The 11439-nt window shown below is 37.2% G+C and overlaps 1 protein-coding gene and 1 pseudogene across 8 annotated transcripts; both read left to right on the top strand.

Annotated features, from left to right (window-relative positions):
- The first annotated feature begins 220 nt into the window (after positions 1-220).
- Positions 221-5477, top strand: LOC113461796 (ribosomal protein L10A family protein). Of its 7 annotated transcripts, none has more exons than XR_015977196.2 (9): positions 221-675; positions 1013-2786; positions 2883-3194; positions 3271-3803; positions 3928-3982; positions 4073-4134; positions 4263-4305; positions 4392-4747; positions 4949-5477. XR_015977196.2 is itself a non-coding variant. In XM_088719997.2 (9 exons), the coding sequence occupies exons 6-9, from the start codon at positions 4298-4300 to the stop codon at positions 4966-4968; spliced, it is 267 nt and encodes an 88-aa protein (XP_088576123.1). In that variant the 5' UTR covers positions 221-675; positions 1013-2786; positions 2883-3194; positions 3271-3982; positions 4073-4134; positions 4263-4297; the 3' UTR covers positions 4969-5477. The 7 variants fall into 7 exon arrangements, 2 of the variants coding, with proteins under 2 accessions (XP_088576123.1, XP_089786260.1); XM_088719997.2 differs by having other exon boundaries at positions 3271-3982; positions 4392-4492; positions 4610-4747; XM_089930134.1 differs by having other exon boundaries at positions 3271-4134; positions 4392-4492; positions 4610-4747.
- Positions 5478-6201: 724 nt separating this feature from the next.
- Positions 6202-9556, top strand: LOC120113157 (BAG family molecular chaperone regulator 3-like; annotated as a pseudogene). The gene is made up of 2 exons (XR_015977190.2): positions 6202-7370; positions 8220-9556. The product of XR_015977190.2 is annotated as a BAG family molecular chaperone regulator 3-like (transcript).
- Positions 9557-11439: the final 1883 nt, after the last annotated feature.

Raw genomic sequence — 11439 nt, forward strand, 5'->3', positions numbered from 1 at the left:
TTAGATGTCTGACCCGTGTAACCCGTTAACCCATTTACTTTTTGGGCTGATAGACAAGGGCCACAACCCACAAAACCTAGGGTCGGCCCAACTCCCCGCCTCAGCCCGTTTTATTTGCCTCGGCCCAACTCCCCGCGTCAGCCCAATTTCATCGCGTCCGCACAGTCTCCAAGTCACAGTCCGCGACTTCCCGTCTTCTACTCTTCTCCTTAGGGTTAGGACTTAGGGTTTGTGCTGCACCGCCCGAGCTCAATTCGGCTATCCCTCCCTCAGGCCTCAGTCTCTCTCAGAGTCTCTCCTCTCTCCTCCGGACCTCTGCCTCCGCCCTCTCCTCCTCCGTACTGACAACTTTGGCCTCCCTGTCGACGGCGACCGCGGCGGCTTGAGGACCACACTCCACCGTCCGCGACTTCTCCTTAGTTAGGGACTTAGGGTTCGGGTTTGTGCGCCACCCGAGCTCTATTCCCTCCCTCAGTCTCTCTCGAGTCTCTCCCCTCTCCTCTCCTCCAAATTCTTCGCCTCCCGAGCCCTCTCCTCTGGACCTCCGCCCTCTCCTCCCCCATGCCGACAACTTCGGCCTCCCCGTCGACGGCGACCGCGGCGGCTCGACGGGTCCTGGGAACCAAGGTTGAACGGAAGAGCTCATAAAGAGGTCGGATCCTCTACTCTACCGAGGTAAGAAAGATCCATCTATTCTTTTTTCTTCCTTTGATCTTTCGGTCTTTCCTCTCTTCTTCTCTTTCTTTTTGAATGCTGGTAAAACCCCAAGATGCATGTCGTCATGTTATACAAAATCCTGTAGCTTTCTTAGAATGAGAGCGTCACTTTTTTTGGGGAAATAATAGTAAGATTTATGCTTAAAGCTTTGATCCTCTTAGTAAGAGGGGCTTTCTTTGGCCTTAACTTTGATAAGAGTTTCCGAAGATTCATGTTTTTATTATTTTATTTTTTTGCAGTGCGTTTACAGTGATTTTCTAACTATTTTTAACATTATTATTTTGTTTTTTTGCAGTGCATTTACAGTTGTTGGAAAATATAAGCAGTCGAACATCTAAGTATTGGAGATTATTTTGATAAATCTGACTCAGCAAAAGTAAATGCTTTATAACCTAATGGTTTCAACCTCAATGCTTTATATTTCTATTTTCTTTTCAAATTATTTTTTTTCTAAATTGGTATTCTGATATAATTTTAAATTATATGATATAGATGGATAAACAATTCGTGAATATAGAGTTAGAGAGTGATGGTGATAGGGCAAATGAATCGACGCCCTTAGGTTCTAATGCAGTTGTATGTGACTCCACACATGGAAAATGTAAAAGAAAATTGACTTCTCCTGTTTATCAATATTATCATATAAATGAAGCAACTAAAAAATGCAAGTGTATAAAGTGTGGTGCAGAATATTCATTTGGTGGTAAGGTTGAGACCGGAAATCTAAAACGTTATTTAGAGAATTGCGGAAAGAACCGTGACATAGGACAGATGATCTTATCACAAGCTCAAGGATCCATATCAATGTGTTCTACTAAGTTTAATCCTGACAAATTTCGTGAATTGCTAACACTTGCAATTATTAAGCATGATCTACCATTTCAATTTGTTGAGTATGAAGGCATTAAATCTTTATTTGCTTATGTTCGTGAGGAGGCCAAGTTAGTATCAAGGAATACTGTAAAGGCTGATTTGTTGAAATTATATAAAAAAGATAAGGAAAAATTAGTACTGTGGCTATATTCAATTCCTTCTAGGATAAGTTTAACTTCGGATTTGTGGACCTCCATTACTACCGATGGCGATTTATGTTTAACTGCCTATTTTATTGATGATGAATGGGTGTTACAAAAGAAAGTTCTTAACTTTCGCTTCATGCCTCCTCCACATAGTGGCATAACTTTATGTGAAATAATTTACAATTTGTTGATTGATTGGGGGATTGAAAAAAAATTGTATTGCATGACTTTAGATAATGCATCCGTAAATGATGTTTTTGTTGACATGCTAAAGATCCAACTTAATTTGAACAATGCACTTTACTCGGATGGTGAGTTCTTTCATGTCTGATGTTGTGATCATATTCTTAACTTAATTGTACAAGAAGGATTAAAGGAGATAGATGAACCCATCTCTAAAATTCGTGAAAGTATTAAATATGTGAGAGGTTCACAAGTTCGGAAACAAAAAATTTTGGAATGTGTTAGACAAGTTTCTTTGGAAAGTAAAAAAGACTTAAGGCAAGATGTTCCTACAAGATGGAATTCAACTTTTTCGATGCTAGATAGTGCTCTCTTTTACCGTCGTGCCTTTCTTCATTTGAAATTAAGTGACTCTAATTACAAGCATTGTCCATCTGAAGAGGAGTGGGGTAAACTTGAGAAGATTAGCAAGTTGTTGAGTGCATTCTATGATGCTACTTAGTATTCTCCGGAGCTAAATATTTTCCTCAAGAGATGCAGAGTGCAGATGCTTTCATACAAAGAATGACACGGCAGATGTATCAAAAATTTGAAAAGTATTGGTCGGATCATAGCTTAATCTTGTCCATGGCAGTTATTTTGGATCCTCGGTACAAATTTCAGTTTGTGGAGTATTGTTATAAGAAGTTGAATGGGTATGGTTCTACTGAGAGCATGCACATCCGTGATTGTATGTTTTCTCTCTTTAATCAGTATATGCTTGCTTCTTCTAAAACTCCAACTGCTATCACATCAACTCATAGAGATATGGAGATCGGTACTTCTTCTGAAACTTCTAAGGCATTTAGAAAAGCAGATGCTTTTAAGGTAATATATTTTTTTTAAAATCTAAAATAAATGTATTGTGCTTGTATATGGTATTGTTTCTTATAAATAACTTATTCCATTTTTTCAATAATGTAGGATTTGATACATTTGAAAGCTTTGGTTTTGCTACTACTGTACAGAAGTCTCAATTGGAATTATATTTGGATGGGCCTAGAGTTGATAGGATATCCAATTTGGATATCCTTGATTTTTGGAAAACCAAGCAGTCTCATTATCCTCAACTATCTCTTATGGCACGTGATATTCTAACTATTCCAATATCTACGGTTGCCTCTGAATCTGCTTTTAGTATTAGTGGGCGAGTACTTGATAAGTATCATAGTGCTCTTAAATCGGATATTGCCGAGGCCTTGATTTGTACTCGAGATTGGGTGTTTGAAAAGAAAGGTATATGTTTTATGAATTATATTTCTATTATTTTTTGAATGAATTTATTATTAATTATTGCAATATTTCAATGTAGATGTTGAGGAGGCCGAGTTTAGATGAGACTGTAGAAGATGTCATAAACTCAAGTTCCTACAATGAAACTCAATCAACTCAATGCTCGGCCAATGTTGAATCTAATTCATAGTGAGATGAATCATGATCATGGATACTCCTTTTTGGTTTTGGTTTAAATATGGATGTTGTTATTGTTTCGCTCTTTTTTTTAGTTTTGCTTTGACTATGGATGGTGTCATTGGATTTATGGAGTTATGGACCTTATGATGGTGGTTATTCAATATTAAGTTGATATTTATAGCTATTTGGTAGTTTCTTATTCAATATATGAATGCTTTATAGAAACTATGAATCTTGCTGTTTTCTTGAAATCATTCTTATGTTATAATGAGACATGTTCATTCTTATGTTATTCAATATAGCTATTTGATAGTTTCTTTTGCTAGATTCTTTTTTTGCACAGGTTGCTATTGTAAGTTTGTAACTTTAGGACAAAGCAAGAAAATTCATCTGGAGATCGAGATTGCCAAGCAAAAGGAAATTCATCTTGATGTATGCAATGCTATTTTTATTTTTATTCAATAATAGTCTAATAGCCATCATCGGAGGGGCAAGAGGTGAAGATATTAGGTGTTCAGTTGGTCTGATGATCTGGGTCTATGATTCTTGGTTGTAGTTCTATTGGCCTGGTTTTGTTTGTTAGGGACGCATGGAGTTGGTGCAGGCAACTGGTACTTGATATTCTTGGTTGTATGCAATGATGTTCAGCTCTTTGCTATTGCTCTCTTGTGCCCGATATGAACTTAATTTGTGATCTGAAGTTGGTGCAGGCAACTGGTACTTGATCTGTTCGATCACATAACTTTTGTCCCCTTATATTGAGGTACCAAACTCTTTTCTCTCCTTATCTTTTCATTAATTTTCTGCCATCTGTTGAAGCAACTTTTTTGCAATACGGGCTCTTTGATTTGTATTAATCAAGTTGTATTAATCAACTTTTTTGCGATACAGGCTCTTTTCTGTGATACGCTGCTGCTTTCTGGGTTATGAAAATGTCGTGTTTTAGCAACCACATTTTTGTCAGTGTTTATATTCTTGTGATTGAAAACTGACTATCTGTTCTCTTCACCATTTCTACAGTAAGTTACAGAGTGATGTTTTGAGGGAAGCAATCTCTCATATTGCAAATGATTCTCGGGAGAAGAAGCGCAATTTTTCTGAAACCATTGAGCTACAAATTGGTCTGAAAAACTATGACCCCCAAAAAGATAAGCATTTCAGTAGATCTTATGTTTACCTAATATAATTTTTAATGGCAAACATCATACAAATAACTTGTCCTATGCATTTGAATTCAGGGCCTGGTTGTTCTTCTATTGGCTATGAAGAGGCAGAGGAACTTGGACCTTTCTTAATACAAAAAGGTGTGCCAGAGCTCAAATTCAACAAGCATTCTTGGAACCGGAGGAATTGCGACTCATCACTCGCCTATACTGGTAAGCTCATCACTTGTAAAGCTCATAAATACATATTATTGATTTAAATAACTTAGGGACAAGATCATTAAACTACATCTGCATTATATTTGTTGATCAACAATGTATGAAGAAAAATGAAAACATCTAGTAGCTCATTTTCATTAACTGCAATTTGCAGCAACAAAATATTATACTAATGCTTGATTATGTCTTCTGCAGACAGAGAAAATAGGGCTTGACTATATAGATGTTGAAGCACTAAAAAAATGAACAAAAACAAGAAGCTGGTCAAAAAGCTTGCTAAGAAGTACCATGCTTTCCTAGCATCAGAGGCAATCATGTATATTGACATTTGTTCTATGTGAAGCAGATTTTCTTTTCGGGCTATTCCATATGTAAATTTGGATGATTTGACTTGTATTCCTTGTCTTTGTAAAGATTAAATGTTTTTTGAATATTGCTGGTATTAGATGAATGAATAAATAACTTGTATTCCTTATGTTCAGCTTTTTGTAAAGATTGAATGCTTTTTTAATGTCAATAATGTTGGGACAAGATTTTTGTAATGTTTTCTATATTTACCTTCTTTTTTTTCTAGTGCTGCTTAATGTATAAAACAGGTTAGGTCGGATTGGATTGGGCTAAGGTCTAAGGCTAAGAGCCTAAGTGGTTAGTGGTTACCTATTTATTAAACAGGTTTGGTTGGGCAGGTTAAACAGGTCCAAATAGGTTAAACGGGTCGGATTGGGCAGGTTAAACAGGTTGGGTTGGGCAGGTTAAACAGGTTAGGTTGGGCAGGTTAAACAGGTTTAAACAGGTTAAACGGGTCAGGTTGGGCAAACAGGTTAAACAGGTCGGGTCGGGTTGGGCAAATAAGTTACCTGTTTATTAAATAAGTTAAACGGATCGGGTCGGGTTACCTATTTAATAAACAGGTCGGATTCAGGTTGTAATTTCTGACCTGTTTAATAAACAGGTCAGGTTTAGGTTTATGATTTTCCGACCCGATCTGTATGTAACCCGACCTGTTTATGTCTGACTCGACCCGATTGCCATCCCTAATTGTATCCCTAGCTATCAAGAAATAACATGATATTTGAGCATCCAATGACATCCATTCATAAGCAAAGTACCATGTGAATTTGTATATGCTCATAATTGTTATTCATTATTAATTCCTATTTAACTAAGGAAAAAACTAGAGACATGTTGAACACATGCCAAAATATGGTTAAAATGGATCTATTCAATAATAAGCTTGTATGTATATTATCCCTCACATTATATATCCCTATCATAAATAGAAAATAAAGTGCAATATATTTAAGCATCTAATGCTAACGATTCCTATGCAAAGTAACACATGCATTAAGATTGCCTACGATTTTTGTGATAAAGAAGAATTAGAAATACATTGAACACATGAGTAAATAGTCACAATGGGTTTGTGTCCAATAAAAGTGTCAGTAAACTCATTACCCGACAAATAATTTGGTAAGTAAGCATGCTCCATTTTTGTCTGGTTCTTGTGTTGTAACGGCACCCTTCGTTTCGTTTGTAGTGCAGAAGGGATATATTTTCGATACGAACTCATTGGTTGGATCGGACAGGGAACTTCTATAAAAGATCTTTCCACTCATTCATCATACTCAAAGTCAAAGTCACGGCATGGGGGGAAAGCGCCTCCACTTCAGCGAACAAGTTGCATTCCACACGGACATTGGAAGTCGATGAAGTCGGTCTCTTTCTTCTCATCCAAGATGACTCAAAAGGAGGAGGGGAAGGCTCAGAAATAGGGTCTTTCTAAGCAAGTTGGGTGCTCTCCCTTCACCGCCCCCATGGGGATGGTCTACAGGGTGCATTCAAATATACCCGAGATTTTTATTCATTAACATCTATATAACTAAGGGAAAATCGAGGAACATGTTAAAATATGCAAAGCAATAGAATAATTGCTAAATAGTGGTCCGGTTCATATCGGATTTCACGGTTCAAGGTCCTCATTGTATATTAGTATGTTAAAAGAGTTAATTCATGAATTGGTATGAAAACTTCTTGGTGCTCTGAAATCCCCCTTAAAACTCGCCAGAAGAAACTCCACTCGCACTGCTATTCTAATAGGACATTCAAAGCATACCATCTCTTTAGCCAACAAAACTCACCAAGAAGTAATAAAATTTCCTTTTCTTTTGTGTTTAACAAAGCCCTTTAGAAAAAGAAGCTTATCAAAGCCTATACTTTCCCATTTCTTTAGACATAAAGCAGCACTTGTCTCTTAATAAAGTCTTTATCCTGATGGATGCCTCCAAAGCCTATCCAACCTCTCTATAAAGCAGCACTCCCCAAAGACACCAAACAATCTGCACACATTGAGAAAGAAAGAGAGACAAAGAGAGGAAGAATGATGAAGTTGAGATCAAAGAGGCTCTTCAAGAGAAGCTCTAAATTGAGCAGCAATTCGAGCAGCGTTGTCGCTGGAGGCTGCGGCATGGGTGGCAACATTGAGTGGGAGCTGCAGCCTGGGGGCATGCTAGTTCAGAAGAGAGGGGGAGGAAAGGGTGATGAGGAGGGGTGATCACTGTGAGAGTCTCCACTGGGTTGCATTGGCATGACATCTCCATTGGAGCCACCTCCACATTTGGTAAGAAAATGCTTTAGTTGCTGAGTGTTGCACCATGGAAATTTTCCTGTTGATTTTACTGTATAATGGTATATTGATACAAGGTGCTCCTATCTATGATCTAGCTGAAAATTTTCCACCTCTTTTTTCCCATAAGTATTATATTGCTTTGTCTTAACAACTGTTGCTAACCATCATCATGAGAAATTAAAAATTCTAACTGTCAAAAAATAACAGCAATACAGCACTCTACATATTTTACATACAGCTAACATCAACTTATTCTTATGTTGAAAATTGTAACACTAAATTGTTAAGCAACAACAATGGGGACATCATATAGTTGTACAGCTATGATGCATTAAATTGTCATAATATGTGTTTACAACATGATAGAAGCATCGTGATAATATTCTCCAAATTACTGATAGAATGTAAAATTATTCTCAATTTTTTCCTTATCCAAATGGTTCTCCAAATACTAGTCCAGACTCGGTTTATTCAAGAAATATATTTGTTGTTATTGGTAATGGTGTTTTTACTAGCATTTTTTTTTCTTATTTCTTCGGCACCTACTGTCAAATGTGTACATTAATATATTAATTATCTTATGTGCTTTATTTTTGTCAAAATCTATAGATATCTTTTGTTTTTTGACATTTTTGTACAATCTTCATTTTTTTTTTGGCTCTAAATTTCAAATCTTTATCTTAAGCCTACTTGATCAGACATGCTGACCTTGTGACCATGAAGGTGCCTTAAAATTGTTAGGCAATAGGAGTAAATTTTCTTTGTTGCTAAAAGCCAGATCAACATCCACTTCCTAATTATGAAGCATCTGATAATCCATGGGTGTATGGGGTACTGCAGGGGTGATGAAGATGGTTGTGTCCATGGTGATAGGGCTGGAGCTAAGAGAGCAAAGGCTTTTGTTTAGGAGAAAGGAGAGGGAGGATGGAGATCATATCCACATGGTGGGAGTCAGGGACAGGGACAAGGTGCTGCTGTTAGAGGATCCAGCCATCAAGGAAATGAAGTTGCGATCAATGTCAGAAAACCAAGTCATGAGGAGCCCTTGCCACGCCATTATAAAGGTGTAGGCCATGGGGCTTTGTCTTTGTTGCCTTTCGAGCTAACTTCTTGAGAAGGTGCAGGGCCAAAGATTATGCTGCCTCTGCAAGCTTCTAAATGTAATGTGATTTGGAGTTACATGTAAAGTAGAACTCAAGTGGAGATGTTTCAGAGTTGCATTCCATAAATTATGGTTTAATGGAATGAGAACCTCACTTGTTTATTTTCAAGTATCAACATGATACCCGTTTTATGGAAGGCTGAGTTACAGTGGAGATGCTTTATGGTTTTCCCAGGAATAGAGTGACTTATTTAATGATTTTGCTATTCTATCATTTCTATTTTTAGGGAATTGGGATCAGGGGGATGCTAAAGAGGAACTTCTAATGTCTTTTCTTCTTAAAAGAAACTTTTAGTACCAAGCTTTACAACTACTGATAATTATTTTTAGCTTTTAAGTTAGTCATTTAATCACACTAAAGTTTAAAAGCATTTTAAGTTATGCGACAAAGAAAATTATGACCGATTTTCGCTAGCAACATACATGAGGAACTCAACTCAACTAAGTTAGGGTTGGCTATATGAATCTTTTTTCCGCTCTATTTAGAGCCACAATTTCTGAATAATTTATAGATATCAGGTCATTCCTTTTGCTTCATCTCGTACAATTTATAGTCTACCTCTACTTCTTTTTTCTTGTATTTGTATCAAATTATTTTTTCGTACTAATGCATCTCTTGGCCTACATTGTAGATGTCCAAATCATCTAAGATGTACTCCTCTTAATTTGTTCTCAGTTAGTCTTACCTTTACTTTTTTATGAATAACCTCATTTATTGTTGCATCTTTTCTTTTATCACATGCATTCATCTCAATATCCTTATTTTTGCCATACTCATATGATAATATATTATTTTCAGCTGCCCAATATTTTATCTTATAAAATATAACTAGTCATATGGCTATTTTATAAAAAATTTTCTTTCACTCGGCACGTATCCTCTGATCATAAAATATTCTAGTTGTACTTCTGTATTTTACCCAGCCTACTTTAATTTCATGAATAGCACCTTTTCAATTTTTCTTTTCTTATGAATAATGTTGCCCAAGGTGACAAGCCAAGAGGGGGGGGTGAATTGGTTTCTCTTTGATTTTAACTGTCTTACTTATGTTAATTGATGAGTTAGTGAAATAAACAAATCACAATACAAACAACAAGAAGTATAGTGGTTCGGTGCTCTCCTTAGCACCTACGTCCACTCCCCAAGCGACCCCTTGGGAATTCACTATAATCCCGCGGATTACAGTTGGATTGTTTTCCGGGCTCACAATCTAAAAACCTTTACACTTTGGTTTTCCGGGTTCACCAAAACCTATGTTGGTTTTACGGGCTCACCAACGAACCTATACAATTGGTTTTACGGGTTCACCAACAACCTACGTTGGTTTTACGGGCTTACCAACAACCTATGTTGGTTTTACGGGCTCACCAACGAACCTTTACAATTGGTTTTCCGGGTTCACCAATCAACCTATTCCGTTGGTTTTGCGGGCTAACCAACCAACCTTTACAAGTAGTTTAATAAACAAAGGAAGAAGATTTAAACTCCTAAATGAGCAAATATAACAATATAATCTACAAAGAAGAGTTTAGAGAATATTTATCGCTTGATGTGACTTCTCTCTTCTTTGTCAAGGATGCTTCACTCTTCAAGGATGGATGGAGCTCTTGATGACTCTTTGAATCTGCTCAACCACTTTCTTTTGATTCTTGAATGAAGCACTTGGATGAAGCTTGCCTTGCTAGGGTTCTCTCTTGAATGCACTTGATGTATTTTCCAAAGCTTACTTCCTCTGATGAATACTCCCTCTTAAATACTTCTCCAACCTCTAAATAGTCCTTCCTGACCGTTGGATTGAAGAAACTAGCCGTTTATAGCCGTTGGGAGTCCAAAAAGCATTTCTGCACAACTAGCCGTTATGCTTCTGCCCGTGCTTGGGTCGACTCAACCTGTCCTTGGGTCGACCCAACTTTCACTTGGGTCGACTCAAACATTCCTTGGGTCGACCCTCTCAGAAAACACAGAAACTTGAATTTCAGCCTTCCTTCCCATGGGTCGACCCAACCATTCTTTGGGTCGACTCAAAGTTCACTTGGGTCGACTCAACTTCTTCTTGGGTCGACCCTCTCAGTAATTCCAGAGAACCATTTTCTGTCTGCCTTTCTGTCTTGCCTTTGGGTCGACCCTCTCAGGGTTTGGGTCGACTCAAGCTTGGGTCGACTCAACCACTGTTTGGGTCGACCCTCTTAGTAAATCCAGAGAACATATTTCTTTCATGTTTTGAGGTTCTTGAAGTTTGGGTCGACTCATGCTTACCTTGGGTCGACTCAACCACTGTTTGTCTGTGCCAATTTTGCAGAAGTGTGCCAAATGACTTCTTGATGTGCCGGGGTCGACCCAATCATCCTTTGGGTCGACTCAATCTACACTTTGCTGCATCTCAAGGTTAGATTCATTCAAATGAACAAAGACATGTATCTATATCAATTTATACAAAATATACTGAGAGTAATAAACTTATAAATGAAGTATCGATTTAACTTATAACATACTCTAGATAATTGCTTGTTAATCATCAAAATAACACTATCATCCTCAAATAATCATTTCTAAATATCAAAAATGATCACTCTTAGAAACTTCATGATCTTTAATTTTCACTCTATCTTCATCTCTATTTTTAAATTTACTAAAACTATATTTCTTGTATTCCGTTTTGATGCTACTTAATCTAAAACCCTAAACCTCAATTTTAGTTTCATCCACTAATACTATGTCATCCATAAACCGCATGCACCAAGAAATGTCATCTTGGATATACCTAGTAAGCTCGTCCATAACTAGTACAAAAATATAGAGACTTAAAGCAGAACTTTGGTGTATACGTTTTATGATTGGAAACTCAATTGTATTATCACCAAGTGTTCTAACGCTAGTAATTGCTCCATTTTACATAC

The sequence above is a fragment of the Phoenix dactylifera genome, chromosome 4, assembly GCF_051530095.1.
Source record: "Phoenix dactylifera cultivar Ajwa chromosome 4, Ajwa_hap1_PhDact_Kaust_v1.1, whole genome shotgun sequence".
Taxonomy (NCBI): Eukaryota; Viridiplantae; Streptophyta; class Magnoliopsida; order Arecales; family Arecaceae; genus Phoenix; species Phoenix dactylifera.